We start from the raw sequence: 25766 nt of genomic DNA on the forward strand, positions 1-25766 counted from the left end.
TGCCCCCTGCGTCCCACGCCAAATATAATGCAAAAAGCAATCATTTATTAATTGAGGGCATTATCTCCTCCTGGTCCTTTCTCTCGCCTTTCCTCTCCCCTGGAATTTCTCCTCTTCTTCCTTCGCATTTTATTCCTGTGGTCGTGGGGATGGATTCACCCACCTTTACTCCTTTGTGGAGGAGGTTATCAGGGGTTACAGTCTCGCAGTTGTTCTCTGACGGTGGGATTCCGGCCGCAGGGGATATATGCCAACTATTCCCTGAGGTAAATCTGACCTTCCTGCACCTAAACCATATCGTCTTATGCTGTACTGCTTTCGCCAAAAAACATTTGCCCCTCAGAGCACTTACTGAATTTGAAAGCTTCTTGCTTTCCACAGGGGATAGGCCATGGAGGCTTACTGACTCGAAATTAGCCTGGAGGCGGGCGAGGCCTCGGGGAAGGCTGGGTTACCTGGCCTCGTGGGAGACGAGCTTCAGCTCCCCCTGAGTGACATGGAGGTGGATCGTATTCTCTCCTTCACGATCGGCCCTTCCAGATGTGTCCGTCTGCAAGAAAATCACTTTAAGATCCTCTCCCACTGGTACAAGGTGCATGAGTTCCTACATGCCCACGGTCTCGCCCCCTCCGGTCTATGCTGGAGATGCAAAGCCCAGGTAGGCACACACTCACATGTCTGGTGGCATTGCCCCAGCATAGCCTTGTTCTGGAAGGAGGTGGAGGCCAAGCTGGCCGACATTACTGGTACCACTATTCAACTCACACCGGAATCGGTCCTGCTGGGGTGCCCCTCCATCTCCTATACCCCCGCATCCAACACTCTGATCTCCCAACTTCTGGCGGCTGCTAAGTCACTGATTCCCTTACACTGGTTGCAAACCTCGCTCCCCTCAATGCAGGATTGGTACACCAAAATTTCCCAGATCTGCAGGTTTGAGGTAATGTCCAGTCGTGTAAATAGATCCTATGACTCATTCCTCAAGACCTGGCAGCCTTGGCTAGACTCCCCCTATTCCTCATGAGACTCCATGGCTGCTGAGGCCCGCCCTCTCCCCTCATCCCCCCCCTTTACCCCCCCCCCTTAGGCTCTCTGCCCTTATCCCCCCGCCCTACTCACCCCACCCTCATCTTCCTCTTTTACCCTCTTTCCACCCTGACCTCCTATTCCTTCTCTCTCGCTTACCTTCTTCTCTTCATTCACTTACAGCCCCCCCCCTTTTTCCCTTCCCCCTCACTCAGCTACTGCCTACTACCCCATCCCCCATTTACCCAACCCTTCTGCTCACTTATCCCCACCTGAAATTGATTGCCGCTTATAGTGGCATTACTCCAGCTTCTCCCTCTCCCCCCCCCCTACACTTAACCTTCTCGCTCATCATATTTGTCCCCCTTTCTCCCCCCCCCCGAGATGCTGTGATTTCATGTCGTCCCCCTCCCCATGTGTCAGGTTAACAGAAATTGTGTATACTATTTCTCATTTGTTGTTCTGTTTTGTTTTGAATTGCAAAAACTGAGCATACTACAAACACCCCACCTGCGAGTGGACTTCATTCCCTTTTGTCTTTTTCGCTCAATAAAAATGATAGTTGAAAAAAAAAATACATCAGATGAGTCCCACAAGAGAAAGATTATCTAGACCTTCGAGACCCCTCAAGTTTCAGATGAAGAGGAGGAGATGGAGCAGGTCTGCGAGAGCCTTCAAGCTTCAGATGGAGAGGAGGAGATGGAGCAGGCCCAAGTGGAACAGGTCCAAGAGGAGCAAGTCCAAGCTCAGTCTATGGAGGAGCTGCTGCAGGACCCAGAAGTCAAGAAAATCCTAGACACTCCGGCCAACGACGAGTTCTTGGAAGGGCGCTATGAGAAGCCACAGGAGCTGACAGGCGCCAGAGAAGAGGACCCGCCCGACCAGAGTGGTAACTAGTATCTGAACTAACCTCTCTTTTTATTCCCATGGCTGATCTCAACATCTTCTGCATTAATGTGAGGAGTATTAGAGCTAGGTTTAGATTTCAGACTGTCCTTAAGTTCTTAGATTCTCAGAGGTGTGATGTTTAAATCCTGCAGGAATGTGCTTTGTCTGCTTCTAGGTCTTACAAACATCTGGCCAGGCAGTGGCCTCACCGCCCTTTCTACTGGTCTGGTGGGGGTGACAGTAGGTCTGCGGGGGTGGCCATCCTGATCAGGGGAGGCAACTTTGCACTTGATTCCGTCCGGGAGCTCGTCTGTGTCAGACTTCTCGTCGCAGACGGTTCCTGGGCGGGTGAGCTCGTGCGGCTCATCAACGTGTTTGCCTCCCCTGAGAGGGATGTCTGACTGGAGGTTCTCCAGGCCCTGCGGGCTGAGCTCGCCACCACTAGGGCAGTAGTGTTGGGTGGTGACTTCAACTGCCCCATTGAGGTAGACGGGCGCAGTTCTGGCACATCCGCCAACCTGGACGTGACGTCTAAGCTGTTGATTGAGATGATGACAGAGGCATCCTTGCAGGACGTTGGTGGGTCCATCAGGAACGGCTCCGTAAACTATACGTGGAGCCACCCCGATGGCTCGCTCCGTTCTTGGATAGACTTCATCTTCACTTCGAGAGCAGTCAGAAAGGTGTTGTACTTTATGGTCCCCTGCTTCTTCTCTGACCACAGGGCCATTCGATTCTGGGGGACTCTGGGCCATGGATTCCCACCTGGCCCAGGCTCCTGGAAGTTGAATTGTGCCCTGTTGGAGCAGAGGGAGGTCATGGAGGAACTTAGGGATGCGTACCTTGTATGGCGTAATGACAAATGTCTGTTTAACTGCATCAGTGATTGGTGGGAATATGTTAAAGTCGAGTTCCGCTGTTTCTTTCAGGCAAAAGGCAGACAACAGGCGTGTGCGAAGAAGTGGGACTTCAGGAAGCTGCAGCGCGAGCTGCGGTCCCTGCAGGACCTGCTCCAGTGTGGCTGGGACATCAGGGAGGAGCTGGAGGAGACCAAAAAGAGCTTGAAAAGGCACTTTGAGGAGGAATCCAAGCGAATCGTCTTTCGTTCCAAGGTGGAGAACCTGGAGAAGGGTGAGAAGTGTAACTCTTTCTTTTTCAGGAAGCTCCATGCTGGCCACACGCCCCTGACTGAGCTACGAGGTGAGACCGGACACATGAGAAGGGGCAAGGAGGAGGTAGTGGGGGTTGTCTCCGACTTCTACAGCAACCTCTACACCCCCAAGTCATCCGACCCCGAAGCCGCCGAGGGGTTCCTGTCAGGTATCACTAACGTGGTTGATCCCGCAGGTGCGGCAGCTATGGACGATCCCTTGACAGTGGGGGAGCTGCTCTCTGCCGCTAAATCCTTTAAGCCTGGAAGGACCCCGGGCAGTGACGGTCTCCCGGCCGAGCTCTATGTAGTGCTGGGTGACCTGATCTGTCCGGACCTGTTGGAGGTGTACGTGGAGATGGTGGTGGGGGGCAGAATGCCTCAGTCGTTGAGGGAGGGGATGATCACGATCTTGTATAAGCGGAAGGGGGAGAGATGTGACCTGAAAAACTGGCGTCCCATCTTTCTCCTGAACGTGGACTACAAGATCCTTGCCAAGGTGCTGGCCAACAGGTTGAAATCTGTCATCGGGCAGATCGTCTATCCGAACCAGACCTGCGGCATTCCTGGTCGCAGGATTGCTGACAGCCTTGCCCTTGTGAGAGACACGGTCCATTACATCCAGGACAGCGGTGGCCGCGCCGCCCTGGTCAGCTTAGATCAGGAGAAGGCGTTCGACCGTGTCTCCCACGCATTCATTGGCAGGGCTTTGCGCAGGCTAGGTCTGGGGAAGATGTGTTGCTCTTTTGTTAACGTCATGTATTTTGATATTTACAGCACGGTGTTGGTGAATAGCTGGAAGACTAACCCCTTTCCCATCCTTTCAGGGGTTAGACAAGGCTGCCCTCTTTCACCTCTTCTTTTTGTTTGTGTTATAGAGCTCTTCGCTGAGACTATCCGGCAGAATGGATAGATCAGAGGGATCACCGCACCAGGACCAGATCGCTACGAGGTGAAATGCTCGCTCTACATGGACGACATGACCGTCTTCTGCGCTGACCAGCGTACGGTGACTGCACTCGTCCAGACCTGCGAGGACTTCGGCAGAGGACCGACTAGGAAAGATGAACTCTAAAATCGGACTGTAGAGCTCCAGAAAGCTCACGATTGAAGGCAAGGCACTTGTCCTGCAGAGTGAAGTTTTGCCTGTGCTCCAGTATACCGCACAGGCCTGGCCTCCCCATACCACCATTTGCAAGGCCATCAACCGGACAGTGTTTTGCTTCATATGGGGCAAAATGGACAGAGTCATACCCCATCCTCAGTCTCCTCATCACCTCATACACCACCCCCAAGCCCCCCCTGTACCCCATCCTCAGTCTCCTGATACACCGCCACTCAGCCCCCCAGTACCCTATCCTCAGTCTCCTCATCACCTCATACACCACCACCCAGCCGCCCCCCTCATACCCTATACTCAGTCTCCTCATCACCTCATACATTACCACCCAGCCCACCCAGTACCCCATTCTCATTCTCATCATCACCTCATACACCACCACCCAACCCCCCAGTACCCCATTTTCAGCCTCCTCATCACCTCATACACCACAACCCAGGCCCCCTGCACCCCGTCCTCATTCTCATCATACACCACCTCCCATGCCCCCCCCCCCCCGTACCCCATCCTCAGTCTCCTGATATACCGCCACTCAGCCCCCCAGTACCATATCCTCAGTCTCCTCATCATGTCATACACCACCACCCAGCCCCCCCCTCATACCCTATACTCAGTCTCCTCATCACCTAATACATTACCACCCAGCCCACCCAGTACCCCATTCTCATTTTCATCATCACCTCATACACCACCACCCAACCCCCCTGCACCCCTGCACCCCATCCTCAGTCTCCTGATATACCGCCACTCAGCCCCCCAGTACCCTATCCTCAGTCTCCTCATCACCTCATACACCACCACCCAGCCCCCCCCCTCATACCCTATACTCAGTCTCCTCATCACCTCATACATTACCACCCAGCCCACCCAGTACCCCTTCCTCATTCTCATCATACACCACCTCCCATGCCCCCCCGTACCCCATCCTCAGTCTCCTGATATACCGCCACTCAGCCCCCCAGTACCATATCCTCAGTCTCCTCATCACGTCATACACCACCACCCAGCCCCCCCCTTCATACCCTATACTCAGTCTCCTCATCACCTCATACATTAAAACCCAGCCCACCCAGTACCCCATTCTCATTCTCATCATCACCTCATACACCACCACCCAACCCCCCTGCACCCCATCCTCAGTCTCCTCATGACCTCATACACCACCACCCAGCCCCCCCAGTACCCCATCCTCAGTCTCCTCATCACCTCATACACCAAACCCAGCCCCCCCTGCACCCCATCCTCCTTCTCATCATACACCACCTCCAAGCCCCCCCGTACCCCATCATCAGTCTCCTCATCACCTCATACACCGCCACCAAGCCCCCCGTACCCTATCCTTAGTCTCCTCATCACCTCATACATCACAACCCTGCCGCCCCCCGTACCCTATCCTCAGTCTCCTCATCACCTCATACACCACAACCCAGGCCCCCTGCACCCGGTCCTCATTCTCATCATACACCACCTCCCATGCCCCCCCCCCCCGTATCCCATCCTCAGTCTCCTCATACACCGCCACCCAGCCCCCCAGTACCCCAACCTCAGTCTCCTCATCACCTCATACACCACCTCCCAGCCCCCCCATACCCCATCCTCAGTCTCCTCATCACCTCATACACCACCTCCAAGCCCCCCCTGTACCCCATCCTCAGTCTCCTGATACACCGCCACTCAGCCCCCCAGTACCCTATCCTCAGACTCCTCATCACCTCATACACCACCACCCAGCCCCCCCCCTCATACCCTATACTCAGTCTCCTCATCACCTCATACATTACCACCCAGCCCACCCAGTACCCCATTCTCATTCTCATCATCACCTCATACACCACCACCCAGCCCCACCATACCCCATCCTTAGTCTCCTCATCACCTCATACACCACCACCCAACCCCCCCAGTACCCCATTCTCAGCCTCCTCATCACCTCATACACCACAACCCAGGCCCCCTGCACCCCGTCCTCATTCTCATCATACACCACCTCCCATGCCCCCCCCCCGTACCGCATCCTCAGTCTCCTGATATACCGCCACTCAGTCCCCCAGTACCATATCCTCAGTCTCCTCATCACGTCATACACCACCACCAAGCCCCCCCCTCATACCCTATACTCAGTCTCCTCATCACCTCATACATTACCACCCAGCCCACCCAGTACCCCGTCCTCATTCTCATCATACACCACCTCCCAGCCCCCCCTGTACCCCATCCTCAGTCTCCTCATCACCTCATACACCACCTCCCAGCCCCCCATACCCCATCCTCAGTCTCAACATCACATCATGCACCACCTCCCAGCCCCCCCTGTACCCCATCCTCAGTCTCCTGATACACCGCCACTCAGCCCCCCAGTACCCTATCCTCAGTCTCCTCATCACCTCATACATTGCCACCCAGTACCCCATTCTCATTCTCATTATCACCTCATACACCACCACCCAGCCCCCCCATACCCCATCCTCAGTCTCCTCATCACCTCATACACCACCACCCAACCCCCCTGCACCCCATCCTCAGTCTCCTCATGACCTCATACACCACCACCCAGCCCCCCCAGTACCCCATCCTCAGTCTCCTCATACACCAAACCCAGCCCCCCTGCACCCCATCCTCCTTCTCATCATACACCACCTCCAAGCCCCCCCGTACCCCATCAGTCTCCTCATCACCTCATACACCGCCACCAAGCCCCCCATACCCTATCCTTAGTCTCCTCATCACCTCATACATCACAACCCAACCGCCCCCCGTACCCTATCCTCAGTCTTCTCATAACCTCATACACCACCACCCAGCTCCCCCCTGCACCCCATCCTCAGTTTCCTCATACACCACCACCAAGCCCCCCCCCCAGTACCCCAACCTCAGCCTCCTCATCACCTCATACACCACAACCCAGGCCCCCTGCACCCCGTCCTCATTCTCATCATACACCACCTCCCATGCCCCCCCCCCGTATCCCATCCTCAGTCTCCTCATACATTACCACCCAGCCCACCCAGTACCCCATTCTCAGTCTCATCATCACCTCATACACCACCACCCAGCCCCCCCATACCCCATCCTCAGTCTCCTCATGACCTCATACACCGCCACCCAGCCCCCCAGTACCCCATCCTCAGTCTCCTCATCACCTCATACACCAAAACCCAGTCCCCCTGCATCCCATCCTCATTCTCATCATACACCACCTCCAAGCCCCCCCCCCCCCCGTACCCCATTCTCAGTCTCCTCATCACCTCATTTACCACCACCAAGCCCCCCTGTACCCTATCTTTAGTCTTCTCATTACCTCATACACCACCACACAGCCCCCCCAGTACCCCATCCTCAGTCTCCTCATCCCCTCATATACCACCACCCAGCCCCCCATACTGCATTCTCAGTCTCCTCATCACCTCATACACCACAACCCAGCCCCCCTGCACCCCATCCTCATTCTCCTCATACACCACCACCCAGCCCCCCCTGTAACCTATCCTCAGTCTCCTCATCACCTCATACACCACCACCCAGCCCCCCCCCCCGTACCCTATCCTCAGTCTCCTTATCACCTCATACACCGCCACCAACCCCCCCCCCCCCCCCCGTACCCTATCCTTAGTCTTCTCTTCACCTCATACATCACAACCCAGCCAACCCGTACCCTATCCTCAGTCTCCTCATCACCTCACACTGGCGTGACACCAACCTAATGGGGTGACACCAAGATGCTCCGCAGCACCCACCCATGTCATTAAAAGGAGAAGTTGTTAAGTTAGGGACTCACTTGAATCAGGTGACCGTGAAGTGACGAGTTGGCTTGTACAGTTTGAGTGAAATGTATAGTAACACTTGATTGTTCTATTGCTTCTCAGCACAAGTATGAAAATTACAATGTATGACATGTGAATGTGCAGCCATCACTTCCCCTCCCCCTTAAACTTGGACCCCCCCAAAAAAAAAAAAAATAATAATAATAAATAATCATTTTTAAACTTTTTTTTTTACTTTTTTTTGTTTATTTCACCCTATAATTTTCTCTTTTTTTTGGCTTTGCTGTAGACTTAGTAGTAAAATGAAGGATGCCATTACAAAGTGTAGTTGGTCTCACAAATAACAAGCCTTCATATGGGTCTGTAGATGAAACATTGACAGAGATATAGATTTTTTTTTTTTTTTTTGTGAAAAGTTAAAAGAGAAAACAAATATATAAAAAAAAATACAACATCATTGAGGGGTTAATGTAAAAAGGAGATTGGAAAAAAAATTGTAACAAAAAATACATATTTCTATTAAACACTATTACAATCAAATTAATTAAGGGCTAAAATTATAGCAGAATGAGAAAAGAAACTTGGCCAAAATTAGTAACTTTATATTGAACTTCGCTGAAATCTGCTCTGCGGCAACTAGATGGCAGAAGACACTGTTCAACACTTTTCCTTTCTCGCCTGAATCCCTAGAAGAGGCTGCACTGTACTTTGTCCCCACCTAGTGGTAAGGCTGAAGAATGTAAAGACTATTCAAACGTTTTTTTCTTGTACTGTGTTCAGCTACCACAACATGGCAGTAAATAGTTTTCTATGTAACCCAATATATTATACCGTATAGGAGACCGATCGTAGGAACGAGCCCCGGCAGGAGATGACATTTAGGAATGAGAGTGAAAAGACCAATTAATCAAAGTAACATCAATGAACTTAATAGAACTAAATAGGATGATTGACGCTACAAAGAGAACATTTGGATGTAATTAATTAAGAGTTCGTTAGTATCTAATTTCATGGGTAAATATAAGTCAATGACGATGTAGGATGAGAATGAACGGAGACAATATGTGAGAGATCAGAATGGACATAGAATGGTGACTGCAGTGTAATTATATATAATATATACAGTCCCAGCCATTACACACCGCAGTCTCCGTACAGATATAAAACAAGAAACAGAACATGTGGACACTAAAGAGTTAACACTGTACGGAGCTATAGTCCTGATACATAGTATCGATTGGCTGATACCGGAGCTTTGGTGATTTCTCTCCTCTTCCTCTATATAAGAACAGGAGATGTCAGGACGGGCCCTGGTGATTATTCCCGGTCACTGTATACGGAGAGTGCCGGCATCCGCAGCCTGAGAATGAGCCGCCTGAACGTGAGATCACATAACACGGGACAATTGTCTTCTCTCCCAGAGCGGAGAATTACAGGGTGAGCGGGAAATTCAAAATCACCAACGATTCTGTATTCAGCCAATCAAAAGAGAAGGGGAGGGGCCGGTAATGTAAATTCAGTAAAAGGAAACGCCCATGTTGACGTCATCTTGTTAAAGTTCTCCTTCTGGTCCGCACATGTGCTATATAAGCTAGGACTCCGCGCCTCAAACTTTATTCATTCAATTCTCAACCAGCAGGATGTCGGGACGCGGCAAAGGAGGAAAAGGTCTCGGTAAGGGCGGAGCCAAGCGGCACAGGAAGGTGCTCCGTGATAACATCCAGGGCATCACTAAGCCTGCAATCCGCCGTCTAGCTCGCAGGGGAGGTGTGAAGCGTATCTCCGGCCTCATCTATGAAGAGACTCGCGGTGTCCTGAAGGTTTTCCTGGAGAACGTCATCCGTGACGCCGTCACCTACACCGAGCACGCCAAGAGGAAGACCGTCACCGCTATGGACGTCGTGTACGCCCTCAAGCGCCAGGGCCGCACTCTTTACGGCTTCGGAGGTTAATTCTGCTTCTACTCGGCTCCATCTCATCAACCCAAAGGCTCTTCTCAGAGCCGCCCACATGTTCTATAGAAAAGCTACAATTCTGTGTTTACACTGCTTTGTGTTATCGGAAATCTGTCGTAGTGTATTGTCCTTGTCTGTACAATAATCGTGGTTAAGATATAGAAGCTGCATATTGAAGAGGAAACCCGATTTTGGGATTTGCAAGGATCTTATCTTAATGGCCCGAGCTGTGGCTCCGGTATATGGTGCTCAAAGTGTTTAGTTTAGTAGCTCCATAGTTTCCTTTGCTGTAAATATAGATCGGCCGATGTGTTCAGTGATGGGGGAACTAGTAGCAGATCAGGTGGGAGATGTGATTCTATACAGAGCGATGAATATAATAGATGTGGAGACTCCTTCCCCTAAACATGTGGAGGGACCGTAGTATAACATTACATGGCCCAGATTATGATCGCTGCCCGGGAGTTCTGTACTAACACTGTACAATGCGGAGAATACATTACTAGCCGACACCCGCTTCCCTCCTCTTTCTCGCCGGATCATGTTCTATATTGCGGCATCTCTCCTCTCCTGGCGGCCCGAAGACTCCCGAAGCCCGGTCAGAGGTGACAGCTCCTGCCCCGCAGCTCCAACAAAGAGATATAATTCAGGATCCTGGCGATAAATATGTCACTCCTCACCCTAATATACAAACCTTCTACATTACATCACTTTATGTTATATCGAGGACAATGCAGATGCATTTATTTGTTCTAGATCCCCTTAGGACACTTATATCTGGTATAGGATAAGCAGGGTGTATAAGAGCAGCTGAAATTATTGTGCTGTGTTATTATAAGTTTTAGTCACCATCCACAGTTGTATCTATTTGCGCCTCTGTAATTTGTATCAGCACCTGGGAAATACTTGTTACTATTTGGTAACATGTAAAGATTAGAATACAAAGCTCTCACCACCAGGTGTCGCTATTGTAACACAATGTATCTGATCTGTATAAACTAACGATTTATACTGCTGCGATAGACGATCTATGGATAGATATAAGGAAACAATTAATTTACCAGAGATTTGGGGGTTAATGTAACCCTTTAGTTAATAGGTTGTGCACATGGCGTTTTATCCATCTGGAGAATTGGGCTTATTTCTTGTAAACGTAATATAAAGCCAATGCAGCCCCGAATGGAGACTAAATATGGGGGCGCTCTACTATAGTGCACCGTGTAAGCGTATATAGGGATTGGGACTAGTGAAGCAGAGAGCGCTCCGGGGACTGAAGGGGAAACAGAGCATAAATAACGAGGGACAATGAAGGGTTAACTTTGTAGGTGGAGCAATAACCCCGATAGTTTACGCTCATTGGAGATTGACTTTCTCGCTTTGTCTCGTCCCTGTACACGTGATTACATTACTGTCTTTGTCGCGGGGAAAGGCTGGCTGCACCTCAAAATCCATATGTAGAAACTGTACCCGTCCCCCTTAGTGAGGGTAGCGGGGATGGAGTGAGGAGGAAACTGTCCTTGTGCTGAGGGTCACATTCTGCTATAGGAAGTTTTCTGGTAGTTATTTTATTTTATTTTTTTTTTTATATAAAAGTGAAGGTGTCCAATCCCTCTCATACTGTTAATGAAAGAAACTCATCAGTTCTACTATAACCCCGTATAAAGAACATGTCATAAGAAATCTAATCCTTATCAGACAAGATCAGCGGTGCCAGCTCTGTAGGAGAAAATGTGGTGGCTCTTAGAAGAGCCTTTGGTGTTCGGGATGGTCTGGGATAAGCGGTGATCACTTGCTCTTGGCCGCTTTGCTGCTCTCGGTCTTCTTGGGCAGCAGCACGGCCTGGATGTTGGGCAGGACGCCTCCCTGGGCGATGGTCACCCCACCCAGCAGCTTGTTCAGCTCCTCGTCATTGCGCACGGCCAGCTGCAGGTGACGGGGGATGATGCGGGTCTTCTTGTTGTCCCGGGCGGCATTACCGGCCAATTCCAGGATCTCAGCGGTTAAATACTCCAGCACAGCGGCCAGGTAGACCGGAGCACCGGCGCCCACCCTCTCGGCGTAGTTCCCTTTGCGGAGAAGCCTGTGCACACGACCGACGGGGAACTGGAGTCCTGCCCGGGATGAGCGGGTCTTGGCCTTAGCCCGAACCTTCCCTCCTTGTTTGCCGCGTCCAGACATGACAACTTATTTCAGAATAATGTGATCATTCCCACACGTTCTGCTGGCTTTATAGTTCTCAGCTCCGCCCTCCGGCTCCTGTGATTGGGTAGATTTGAATCCGGCTAATGAAACTGGAATTGAAGACTCTCCAATAGGCGGCACTGGGCGGGGCGTATGACAGCACTGAGGTCACATGATTTGCTCTTCCAGTAGAGCAAGAGGCTGACGGCATTGCTCTTTTGCATGGGCTGCCTATAAAAACGGCTGCAGAGGGAGTAAGCGACATCATTATCCTCTTTGTTTAAGTTAGGAATTCTTGAGATTGATAATCATGCCTGATCCCGCCAAGTCTGCACCAGCGCCCAAGAAAGGCTCCAAGAAAGCCGTGACCAAGACTCAGAAAAAGGACGGCAAGAAGCGGAGGAAGACCAGGAAGGAAAGCTATGCCATCTACGTGTACAAGGTGCTCAAGCAGGTCCACCCTGACACCGGCATCTCCTCCAAGGCCATGGGCATCATGAACTCCTTTGTCAACGATATCTTCGAGCGCATCGCAGGGGAAGCCTCCCGTCTGGCTCACTACAACAAGCGCTCCACCATCACCTCCCGGGAGATCCAGACCGCCGTGCGCCTGCTGCTGCCTGGAGAGCTGGCCAAGCACGCCGTGTCCGAGGGCACCAAGGCCGTCACCAAGTACACCAGCGCCAAGTAACCTGTTCTGCCTCCTGCTGTCACCCCAAAGGCTCTTCTAAGAGCCACCCACATTGTCTATAATAGAGCTGGGGCTTCTCCTGTCTGTATTCCCCGTATTCTCTTCTGTATATGTGGCCGCTATTCTGTCAGTACAGTCTATTGAGACTATATATATTCTGCTCCGGGATCGGGTGAGATCAGAGCGGCGGCTGCGGTTCTCACTGACTGCAGGATGTATATTCTCCTGTGGTGGAGCGGGGGGCGCTGTAGATCAGTTCTCCGTAGTTAACCCATTGCCCGATCTGTCTTGTGATCAGTATCTCCTCCACCAGATTCCCCTATTATTTCTTCTATAATCTCCGCGGTCCTGATCGATCACACAGCCTTACTGGAGTGGATTGTTGCGGTAACGCTATAAATCCTAATTTACTGACCGGGGAATCTATTGATCGGAATCGCCGGGGTTTATGAGACGCGCATCCTGCTGCCATAATCTTTGTGCACTGACTAGGGGGTACAATAGAGAAACAAGGATGATGAGGGTAGTAGTCAGACACTGAATCAGGCTCTACATCTCGGGGAGATCTCTCCATTGTTATCGGGTCTGGGGGAAGCGGGAAATTCAAATCCTGAACATCCTGTGATCAGCCAATGAGCATTAGGCATCGGACGGGACCGCGCGCACGGCTCATTGTTAACCCTTTAGCGGCATGTGCACTACAATAATGAGACAATTACAACGCTCAGGGCTATAGCTCCCCAAATGTCACCGACTGATGGAGATATAACAATGTATCCGGGCGCAGGGATAAAGATCCATAATAGACGATACCATCAGCTCCAAATCTGCCCCTATTAGTCTGTGTAAACCAGATTAACATGCACCTGCCAGGGGTGAGTGGCGGGGACCGGTACCTCTCCCCGCTCATGATGCTGGATGATATGTATAGTTATTAAGCTGAGGAATAATTGGCGGACATGTAGTGTTATACATATTGGGAGTTTCCCGCTCATTTCTACAATTATTTCTCCGGAATCATTGCCAAAACTTTATACAGGAATTGTTAGAGGAACAGTCAGTGATCACCGGGACTCCGATTCTCGCTGTTCCCGCTGGGTAGTAGAACATAGCGCTATCATAGTCCGGTGTATGGGGGTTTGTGCCGCTATCACAGTCCGGGACATCAGTGAGGATCGGTATCACAGGGAGAAGCGCACACTGCGCCAGCCTGCAACGTGCTGAGGAGTGATATAGAGGAACCTGCATCTACACTAGAATAAAGCCGCAGCAATTTAGTTCGGTGTGAACTGCTCCATTAATTAACTTACAGGTGCTATAGAGCGAAGACTCGTCTATCCAGTGGTATCCGGATAAGACGCATTTATATCCCGTTATCAGGAGATCTGCATCCTCTATAACACGGACTCTTTAGGGAGATAGTGATTTGGTGGGGGAGGGAAGTAATGAAATCTGGAGGAGGGGAAGAATGATGTAGATGGTGAGGGCAGTAGTCAGAACATTTAGTGGAAATCTCCTGGGGCAGATAGTCTGCCGGTATTTCCCGCTCCTTCTCTGATTAAGTTAGAATTGAGGGAAAAAAAACACCGCAACCACCAAAGCACAACACCGACCACACAACCACTCAGTAGGGAAGACACAAGGAATTGTAGCCTTTCTATAGAACATGTGGGCGGCTCTGAGAAGAGCCTTTGGGGGGAGGAGATGATTTCAGGATTAGAATTAACCTCCAAAGCCGTAGAGAGTGCGGCCCTGGCGCTTGAGGGCGTACACCACGTCCATAGCGGTGACGGTCTTCCTCTTGGCGTGCTCGGTGTAGGTGACGGCGTCACGGATGACGTTCTCCAGGAAGACTTTCAGGACACCGCGAGTCTCTTCATAGATGAGGCCGGAGATACGCTTCACACCTCCCCTGCGAGCTAGACGGCGGATGGCAGGCTTGGTGATGCCCTGGATGTTATCCCGGAGCACCTTCCTGTGCCGCTTGGCTCCGCCCTTACCGAGACCTTTCCCTCCTTTACCGCGTCCCGACATCCTGCTGATTGAGAATAGAATGAATTATGTCTGAGGAGCGGAGTCCTGGTTTATATAGCACATGGCGGACCAGACGGAGAACTCAAACAAGATGACGTCATCATGGGCGTTTCCTTTAATAATTTACATTCCCGGCCCCTCCCCTTCTCTTTTGATTGGCTGAACACAAAAGCTTAGTTGATTTTGAATTTCCCGCTCACCCTGTAATTCTCCGCTCTGGGAGAGAAGACAATTGTCCCGTGTTATGTGATCTCATATACAGGCGGCTCCTTCTCAGGCTGCGGATGCCGGCACTCTCCGTATACAGTCACCGGGAATAAGCACCAATGAGGGGGCTCCTGTTATTACATGGATGAGGAGGAGAAAAGAAAAAATCCCCAAAGCTCCGTTATCATCCGATCGGTACTAAGTATCAGAGCTATAGATCCGTACATTAACTCTTTAGTGTCCACATTTTCTGTTCCTTGTTTTATTTTCATTATATCAGTCAAAGACATTAATTCACAGCTGTAAGGAGACTGCGGTGTCCAATGGCTGGCACCACTGACGGGGACATCACTGACAGGGACATCTGTGTATCTCAGTGATTATCGGGGCCGCCAAGATTCTACAAGGAAACGAGTCCTATAGGGATGGACGGGACCTAATAATCTGTGCTCGGGGCACAGCAGGTACCGCAAGTCTCTACAATGTAACGAAACCGCAGTCATCTCTGTGGAAGAAAAAGCCGCTCATCACATCAGCTCTATGTCTGAAGCTTCATCCCCCATAGACCCCTGGTCACACCCAGCAGATTATTACAACAATCCAGCTCTGCACCGTAATAGCAAAGTCAGGGACCGGACTATTACTGAGCTACTCTGTTATTAGCGATATATTCACACGATCAAGCGTTAATTCCAAATCTAGATGGATAAGATTACATTCCAGAAGTTCTCCGGCCGAAGTCTTCATGAAGGACGGACACTGGGATCTCTCCACACTGGTATAGAAGATCAGATATCCCAATGTATAACGCAGAATAAGAACCGCTTTATTCTAGAAAAAACAACTAATAGAGGAGACGTTTGCTGTTCACACTAAGCGCTTTATTAGGTCTAAACATCCCTTGAATGCTGAGGGGTTAAATTGTTTATAAAACAATCGCTAAGACTCCGGTCAGAGTTCTCATTGGACGATATTTTACAGCAGAGTAAGATCATATACAATAACTATTTACATAAAATAACGATAAAAGGAAAAATGTAATAAAAAGTCTGATTCAATGTGGAAAAGATCAATAGAAATCCAGGCCGAACGGGAAGCGAAGCGGGACTGAGTTATGAGACCAGCAGTGAGATCAGATCTCATGTATCTCTCGTGGTTAAAGGGTTAACGTTGTGATTGTTGATCAGTAGATGTTATTAGAATGTAATCATTTATAGAATAATGAGGTGACCGCAAAAGAAACAGAATTAGCGGGAACCTGATATCTAGTAATGTGATTGCAGTAAACTGACAGTAGATGTCGCTGTTGCACAATGAACAGAAAACAGGACTGAACACTCCCTTAGCCTAGATTCTATATATTGATGACTAGTGTTGCTCGCGAATATTCGCAATTCGAATATTTTTCGCGAATATCGCATATTCGCGAATATAGCGCTATATATTCGTAATTACGAATATTCTTTTTTTTTTTTTATTATTATTTTATTTTATTTTTTTTTTGTCTTCACAGTACACATCACAGTGATCACCCCTCTCTGCTTCCAGCTTGTGTGGTGTAAAGAAGGCTGAATATGCGAAAAGTAGCATATGCCAATTTTCGCATGTGCGAATTTTCTTGTGTGCTAACTTTGTATTTGCGAATATTCACATATGCTAATTTTCGCTTACGTGTATATTCGCATATGCGAAAATAAACCGAGAATATAACGAATATTCGAATATTCAAAAAGATATGTGACAAATATTCGTCCATATATTTGCGAATATTAGCGAATTCGAATATGGCCTATGCCGCTCAACACTATTGATGACTTTATCTACCTATCTATATATGCAGTGACCCCCCGACCTACTATGGCCCGACATATGATCAAATTGACATATGATGCTTTTTTTATGTCGGGGCCATCGCATTAAGTGCTCTCCGGCAGCGCAAAATGCTTAAGCTGCTGCCGGATTGCAGCTTAATGTTCCTCGTGTGGTGCGGTAAGTATTACTTACCCCTCCACGATGCTCCAGGGCGCCCTCTGGGTCCAGCGCTGGTCTTCCGGTGTCTTCTCGGCCCTCTCCAATGACGTCAATACGCTGCTGCGCACGCCATCCAATAGGAATGGCGTACTCAGCGGCGTAATGAAATCGCTACGCAGGCCTAGTAAGGCCTTGCGGAAGACAGCAGAGGACCGGAGAAGACTGCGGAGAAGACCAGGAGAGGACTGGAGAAGACAGCGGAGAACACCAGGAGAGGACCGGAGAAGACCAGGAGAGGACTGGAGAAGACAGCGGAGAAGACCAGGAGAGGACCGGAGAAGACAGCGGAGAAGACCAGGAGAGGACCGGAGAAGACAGCGGAGAAGACCAGGAGAGGACCGGAGAAGACAGCAGAGGACCGGAAAAGACCAGGAGAAGACAGCGGAGGCCCGGGGTCACCATCGCGAGCAGCGGGGACAGGTGACACAGCTTCCTATACTTTACATTATATGAATCCCTCAACACACCATGGATTCGACAAACGATGGCTCGTTTGGAACGAATTACCATTGTATGTTGAGGGACCACTGTATATATATATATATATATATATATATATATATATATATATATATATATATATATATATGAACAAAGACGAGGTCCGGCACCAGGATTGTTGCAGATAAAAGCTTGCGTTATTTTATTGAAGATATTGCAGTACAAGGCAGAACGTCTGGCACGTTTCGCACGTGACCGTGCTTAATCGTAGACATACGATTAAGCATGGTCATGTGCGAAACGTGTCAGACGTTTTGCCTTGTACTGCGATATCTTCAATAAAATAATGCAAGCTTTTATCTGCAACCATCCAGGTGCCGGACCTCGCCTTTGTTCTTGTCTAATAATAGGCTGGAGGCGGTACCAGCCGGTCCACGGCACAGGTGGTGAGGAGGGCATGTATGTGGTGAGCGGCTCATACCTTGATACAGAACTCATTATAGTCCTAAAGACATAGATCCAGGTAACGTGCAAGATTACTGGTTGCAGAGTTTGTACATGAAATAATAGGACATCCAGGAGGTTTGGTAAGTGATTTGTGAATATTTGGTAAAAAAATAAATAAATAGAAGTTTGGTTTGTGTGAATGAGATGGTGATACTTACAGTACTTATAAGCTGGTGTATGCTCCACAGGAAGTTGTGTAGTTCTTTCCAGTCTGACCACAGTGCTATTTGCTGACACCTCTGTCCATGTCAGGAACTGTCCAGAGCAGGATAGGTTTGCTATGGGGATTTGCTCCTACTATGGTTAGTTCTTGACATGGACAGATGTGTCAGCACAGAGCACTGTGGTCAGACAGAAAATAAATTAAAAAAGAAAATAACTTCCTGTGAATCGCTTATACAGCAGCTAATAAGTACTGGAAGGATTATGTTTAAATAGAAGTAATTTACAAATCTGTTTAACTTTGTAGCACCAGTTGATTAAAAAAAAATATTTTCCAGTAGAGTACCCCTTTGAGCAGTAGTGAGGTTATGCTGGGAGTTGTAGTTTCACTCACCATAACTGTAGAACTGACAAGCGACTACAGCTCTGATAGGACATAGAGAGCAGAATGTACAATGATATCAGTGACTATAGGTGACGTCTTCTCTATAGTCTTCCCTTATCTAATTCGGATGGTACATACCGCCAAGACTTGTTCCAGCTAAAACTTCTCTCTGCAGAATGTGACGCCCAGACGTCTCCTCACTATGTCAGCGCATTCTCATCCTCTATATGAAAACAAGTATTATTATAAACCTGCCAGACACTGTATCCTCTAAATATAATACTACTATACACTATACTCTTTGATTATAAACCTTCCATACACCGTACCCACTGAATATAATACTACCACACAATGTACATTCTGAATATAATACCAACACATACTGTACACTCTGAATATAAATCTGCCACATACTGTACCCCTGAATATAATACCGCCACACACTGTACCCTCTGAATATATTAATACCACATACTGTACCCTCTGAATATAATACTATCACACACTGTGTCCTCTGAACATAAATCTGCCACACATTGTACCCTCTGAATATAAATCTGCCACATACTGTACCCCTGAATATAAATCTGAAACATACTATACCCCTGAATATAATACCGCAACACACTGTACCCACTGAATATAATACTACCACATACTGTACCCTCTGAATATAATACTACCACCCACAGCGCCCTCTGAATATAATACTACCACAAACTGTGCCCTCTGAATATAAATCTGCCACATACTGTACCCTCTGAATATAAATTGGCCACATACTGTACCCCTGAATATAAATCTGCCACATACTGTACCCCTAAATATAAATCTGCACATACTGTACCCCTGAATATAATACCGCCACATACGGTACCCTCTGAATATAATACTACCACCCACTGCGCCCTCTGAATATAACACTTAGAGATGAGCGAACTACAGTAAATTCAACTCATCACAAACTTCTCGGCTCGGCAGTTGATGATTTTTCCTGCATAAATTAGTTCAGCTTTCAGGGGCTCCCGTGGGCTGAAAAAGGTGGATACAGTCCTAGGAGACTCTTTTCTAGGAATGCATGCACCTTTTCCAGCCCACCGGAGCACCGGAAAGCTGAACTAATTTACGCAGGATAAGTTATCAACTGCCGAGCCGAGAAGATCGTGACGAATCAAATTTACTGTAAGTTCGCTCATCTCTAATAATACTACCACAAACTGCGCCCTCTGAATATAATACTACCACCCACTGCACCCTCTGAATATAATACTACCACAAACTGCGCCCTCTGAATATAACGTTGCCATACAGTGCACCCTCTGAATATAATACCACAACCGCAGTAACACCCCTCAACATCCGTTAGCTGATGCTATTACCACGGGAGGGGGGTATTGGTGGTGTTGCTAATGGATGATGGGGGTGCTACTACTGGGGGGGTGTTGCTGGAGGATGATGAGGGTGCTACTGGCCAGCAGTTCCCCCACATTAGGTAGGTAGCAGTTTCCCCACATTAGGTAGCATCTTTTCCCCACATTAGGCAGCATAGATTCCCCACATTTGGTACCAGTTCCCCCACATTAGGTAGCACAGATTCCCCACATTAGGTAGAAATTTCCCCACATTAGGTAGCACAGATTCCCCACATTAGGTAGCACAGATTCTCCACATAAGGTAGCATAGACTCCCCACATTTGGTAGCATAGACTTCACACATTTGGTAGTAGTTTCCCCACATTAGGCCGCAGGATCCCTTGCAGGTTCCCCACAATGGGTCAAAGTCTCCCCACATTAGATCGCTGGTACAACCCCCCCCCCCCCCCCACACACACACACACACACACACACACACAAATAAAAAAAAAACATACAACACAGAGAGACACACACACAAACTCACACACAGTCAGAGAGACACACACTCACACACAGTCAGAGAGACACACACTCACACAGACACACACACAGAGTCACACAGTCACACACACACAGTCACACAAACACAGAGTCGCACAAACACACACAGAGTCACACAGTCACACACACTCAGAGAGTCACACATACACAGAGTCACACAGTCACATACACACGGTCTCACACACACAAACATAGATAGAGACAGACAGAGAGTCAGACACACACACACTCACCCATCCAGCGCAGCGTTCCTTCTCACCGGGCGCCCTGCGAGTGACGTAACTGACGTCCTCCTATGCGGCCATGCGGTGTGACGTAAGGCCGGCGCAGACGTGGGAGCGGAGGCCGGGCACAGTGCTGGTGAAGGTGAGGGGGGGGTGTGATGACGGACGGGCGCACAGTGCAGGTGAAAGGGGGGGTTGCTGACGGACGGGCGCACCGCACACACAGCGCAGGTGAAGGCGGGGGGGGGGGGGGTGCTGACGGACGGGAGGCTGGTTGGGCAAAGATGGGGGGTGTCGGTGTAGCTGAGGAGGGGGGGCTGGGTGCTGCGGAGGGTCTTGGTGTCACCCCCTTAGGTTGGTGTCACCCGGTACGGGCCACACCCCCTGCACCCGGGTCGCAACGCCACTGTTGCCAGGCAGAAAGTGCCCTAAAACATTGCAGCTTGAACCCTAGTTGGTGGCGGATAAGTCACGCAAGTTATCCAGCATTCAGAGTTCAAATACAGCAGCGTGTGGACCATTTTTAGGCCAAGGCAGGTCATCTGATCAGGCCTTGTTCAGTCAAATGTATCACCTAGTGTCAGTCCCTTCGGGATCCATCCCTCATTCATCTTAAGAAAGGTGAGGTAATCCAGACTTTTTTGACCAAGGTGACAATACCTCCTGCTGCACTGAAGGTCCTTTCTGACAGGACACTTGAAGCGGGACAGGCCAGAAGTTTGAGCGCAAATTGGGATAGCTCAGGCCGCAGGTCAAGCCAGCAAAACCAGTAGTCAAGGGGTTCATCACTCCTCAGAGTGTCGATATCTGCGGTTAAGGCCAGGTAGTCTGCTACCTGTCGGTCAAGTCGTTCTCTGATGGTGGACCCCGAAGGGCTTTGGCAATGTGTAGGACTTAAAAAGCTCTGCATGTCCTCCATCAACAGCATGTCTGTACAGCCGGCGTGTTCGTGGGAGGAGGATTACTTTCACCTCTTCCCCTGTTAGATGCCTGTTGTGCTGTGACATGACCCTTATATGCTGTGAACAGCATACTTCTTAATTTATTTTGGACCTGCTGAATCCTTTCCGCCTTGCTGTAATCCGGTAACATGTCAGGCACTTTATGTTTATACCGGGGGACTAGTAGCGTGGACACCCAGTACAGGTCGTTCTCCTTCATACTTTTTATACAAGGGTCCTTCAACAGGCACGACAGCATGAAAGACCCCATATGCACAAGGACGGATGCCGAGCTACTCATGTCCCGTTCCTCGTCCTCAGAGATGTCAGGGAAGGTATAATCTTCTTCCCCCCAGCCACGTACAACACCACAGTAACCAGATAGGTGACAAGGAACACCCTGGGATGCCTGCTGTGGTTGGTCTTCCTCCTCCTCTTCAAAGCCACATTCCTCCTCTGACTCCTCTTCCTCACAATCCTCTTCCAGCGTTGCCGCAGGTCCAGCAAGCGATGCTGATAAGTCTGTTTCTGGTGGTGATGGTGTCCACAACTCTTTCTCTTCATGTGCATCTACTGCCTGATACAGCACTCTTTGCAGGGCACGCTCCAGGAAGAAAACAAATGGTATGATGTCGCTGATGGTGCCTTCGGTGCAACTGACCAGGTTTGTCACCTCCTCAAAAGGACGCATGAGCCTACAGGCATTGCGCATGAGCCTCCAGTAACGTGGCAAAACAATTCCCAGATGTCCTAGCACCCCGGTCATAAAAATATTTGTTGATGGCTTTTTCTTGTTGGAGCAGGCGGTCGAACATTAGGAGTGTTGAATTCCAATGTGTCGGGCTGTCGCAAATCAAGCACCTCACTGGCATGTTGTTTTGCCGCTGGATACCTAACAAGTGCACCATGGCCGTGTAGGAACGCCTGAAATGGCCACACATCTTCCTGGACTGCTTCAGGGCATCCTGTAAGACTAGGTACTTGAGCACAAAGCGTTGTACAATCAGATTACACACATGTGCCATGCACGGCACATGTGTCAACTTGCCCAACCTCAATGCCGCCAACAAATTTGTTCCATTGTCACAAACCACCTTGCCGATCTCCAGTTGGTGCGGAGTCAGCCACTGGTCCACCCGTGCTCTGGGTTTACAGGAGCGCTGGTGCGGTGTGACTCTCTGCTTTGAGGCAAGTCAATCCCAAAATGGCGTGACACTGCCGTATCCGGGATGTGGAATAGCACCTGGGGAGCTGGGGGGTTGCCGGTGATGTGGAGCAAGATGCAGCAGTGGAAGAGGACTCGGACGAGGATGTTATGGAAGAGGATGGAGTAGGAGGAGTAGAGGAGGTGGCAGCAGGCCTGCCTGCAAGTCGTGGCGGTGTCACCAACTCCTCTGCAGAGCCATGCATCCCATGCTTGGCAGCTGTCACCAGGTTTACCCAATGAGCAGTGTAGGTGATATACCTGCCCTGACCATGCTTTGCAGACCAGGTATCAATGGTCAGATGGACCCTTACCCCTACACTGTGTGCCAGACATGCCATAATTTCCTTTTGCACAATGGAGTAAAGGTTGGGGATTGCCTTTTGTGCAAAAAAAATTTGTCCGGGTACCTTCCACTGCAGTGTCCCAATGGCTACAAATTTTTTAAAGGCCTCAGACTCCACCAGCTTGTATGGTAAAAGCTGGCGGGCTAGCAGTTCCGATAAGCCAGCTGTCAGATGCCGGGCTAGAGAGTGACTTTGAGACATTGTCTTCTTGCGCTCAAACATCTCCTGTGGGCAGATGAGCAGGAACTGCTCAAGGCGAGAGAAGGAGAGGCGGATGGTTGAGAGGGGGCAAGGAGGGCAGCAGTGGTTGACCTGGCTGAAGATGCTGGACCAGGAGGAGGATGGCGGCTTTGACTTTGTGTGCTGCTTGTACTGACGTGTTGATCCCATAGGCGTTTGTGATGTGACATCATGTGCCTTTGCAAAGCAGTTGTGCCTAGGTGGGTGTTGGACTTCCCACGACTCAGTTACTTCTGGCACAGGTTGCAAATGGCCTCGTTGTTGTGAGAGGCAGACACACACAAAAAATGCCACACTGCTAAGCTCTGCGATGACGGCATTCTGGTGGTGGCAACAGCATGCGTTGATTGGTGTCCCGTCTGGCTGACCCCGGGTGCCGATGCATGCTGTCTGACTGTGCCACTAGCTCCTTGCGACGACCTCCCCCTGCTTCCAACTCGTCTCCTCCTCCTCTCTGTCTCCCCATCTAAACTTTCCCCCTCTTCTTCTCTTCTAGCTGGCACCCACGTGGCATCCATGGACACATCATCAACATCCCTCTCTTCACATCCCTTGCCGCCAGATCCACGTCCACTTGTGGGACTGTGCGGAAGAACCAGAGAGATCTCCCTCTAAATTTTGTTAAGATGCCTATTCCCAAGGGTGAGTCCCGTGCCCTCACCCATGATAACCTGTTGCTGGTCAGGTATAAGGATAAGAGGGGTGTCCTTATACTCACCACTATTCATGGGAATGGCAGCACCCCTGTCCCTGTGGGAGGTACCGTGGGACCGGTCCTCAAGCCCGATTGTATTCTGGAGTACAATCGGTATATGGGGGGAGTTGATCTCTCAGATCAAGTCCTCAAGCCATATAACGCCATGCGGAAAACACGGGCATGCTACAAAAAAGTTGCGGTCTACTTGGTACAGGTTGCCATGTACAACGCTTTTGTACTATCCCAGTACGCTGGCAACACAGGGACATTCCTCCAGTACCAAGAAGAAGTCCTAAGGTTCCTGATCTTCGCTGACCGGGAAAGAGCAGGCCGGACTTCCCAAGGGTCTGGAGTTATAGGCGCCAGAAAAAATGCAGAGACGGAAGGACACCACCTATCAGTGCAACACTTGCCCCGATAATCCGGGCCTCTGCATAGGCTGCTTCAGGGAGTATCACACTTTCATGGAGTACTAATTTTTCCCTTTTCATTTCAATTTTCCATAATTTGAACAATGTACCAAGTCCAGAGTACATTCAAAATTGTTAACCCCATAAATCACTAAATTGCAAAAAAAAATCTGGAAAAAAAACCTGATAAGACCTCTGGGGGTGTTTTTTCAGAAATGGGTCATAGGTCACTGACTCACTATCATCGGGGACTTATTATGTTGCCTTAATTGCGCAGCGCTCTCTCTCCACCTGAGCGGGTGCGCATTTTAGGCAACTGGTTAGGGACGGCCACACACATCACATTCCCAGAATGATGATTCAGAGCATAGGGTTTGGGGAGGGCATAGTTTTTTTTAGTTTTGGCTATGCTCTGGGTCATCATTCTGGGAACATATGCTGTTTTATTATTTTATGATTTATAGTTTTCTGGCCCACTGTACCCCATATTACGGGCCTCTGTACCCCATTTGTCTACCCCAGTTACGGCCCGTTGTCCCCCATAGCGTTCCCCTATTTTAGGGCTCAGTGCTCCCCCCATTAACGCTCCTTGAGGAGGGGTCCCACATCCTGGCTGCTATAATAAGCTCAAGGCCTCTGACTGACCTCCCACTCCAAGACCTGGTGTGCACCCACGGAGCGAAAATCATCAAAAATCAAGGTACCGTATATACTCGAGTATAAGCCGAGTTTTTCAGCACGATTTTTCGTGCTGAAAACACCCCCCTCGGCTTATACTCGAGTGAACTCCCCCACCCGCAGTGGTCTTCAACCTGCGGACTTCCAGAGGTTTTGAAACCTCCGGAGGTCCGCAGGTTGAAGACCACTGCGGCCTTCAACATCATCCAGCCCCCTCTCACCCCCTTTAGTTCTGAGTACTCACCTCCGCTCGGCGCTGGTCCGGTCCTGCAGGGCTGTCCGGTAAGGAGGTGGTCCGGTGAGGAGGTGGTCCGGGCTGCTATCTTCACCGGGGAGGCCTCTTCTAAGCGCTTCGGGCCCGGCCTCAGAATAGTCACGTTGCCTTGACAACGACGCAGATGCGTCGTTGTCTAGGCAACGGCTCTATTCCGGGCCGGAAGCGCGGAGAAGAGGCGCCCCCGGTGAAGATAGCAGCCCGGACCACCTCCTCACCGGACCACCTCCTTACCGGACAGCCCTGCAGGACCGGACCAGCGCCGAGCGGAGGTGAGTACTCAGAACTAAAT

The 25766-nt window shown here is 49.8% G+C and overlaps 3 protein-coding genes across 3 annotated transcripts; 2 read left to right on the forward strand and 1 right to left on the reverse strand.

Moving 5' to 3' along the window:
* The first annotated feature begins 9453 nt into the window (after window positions 1-9453).
* On the forward strand, window positions 9454-9927 carry LOC130348355 (histone H4). Its single transcript, XM_056554757.1, has one exon. The coding sequence runs from the start codon at window positions 9586-9588 to the stop codon at window positions 9895-9897; it is 312 nt and encodes a 103-aa protein (XP_056410732.1). The 5' UTR covers window positions 9454-9585; the 3' UTR covers window positions 9898-9927.
* A 1738-nt stretch (window positions 9928-11665) lies between these two features.
* LOC130348366 (histone H2A type 1) lies at window positions 11666-12078 on the reverse strand. Its single transcript, XM_056554766.1, has one exon. The coding sequence runs from the start codon at window positions 12076-12078 to the stop codon at window positions 11686-11688; it is 393 nt and encodes a 130-aa protein (XP_056410741.1). The 3' UTR covers window positions 11666-11685.
* Window positions 12079-12377: 299 nt separating this feature from the next.
* LOC130348351 (histone H2B 1.1-like) lies at window positions 12378-12760 on the forward strand (the record flags this gene model as incomplete). The annotated part of the gene is made up of 1 exon (XM_056554754.1): window positions 12378-12760. A coding segment is annotated over exon 1 (369 nt), but the record flags the coding sequence as incomplete, so codon positions are not given.
* Window positions 12761-25766: the final 13006 nt, after the last annotated feature.

This window comes from Hyla sarda, unplaced genomic scaffold (assembly GCF_029499605.1).
Source record: "Hyla sarda isolate aHylSar1 unplaced genomic scaffold, aHylSar1.hap1 scaffold_88, whole genome shotgun sequence".
In the NCBI taxonomy this organism is placed as follows: Eukaryota; Metazoa; Chordata; class Amphibia; order Anura; family Hylidae; genus Hyla; species Hyla sarda.

Bases quoted from the DNA above. Each gene is read 5' to 3' on its own strand.
- LOC130348366 (XM_056554766.1), bottom strand. From the start codon at position 12,078: ATGTCTGGACGCGGCAAACAAGGAGGGAAGGTTCGGGCTAAGGCCAAG.
- LOC130348355 (XM_056554757.1), top strand. From the start codon at position 9,586: ATGTCGGGACGCGGCAAAGGAGGAAAAGGTCTCGGTAAGGGCGGAGCC.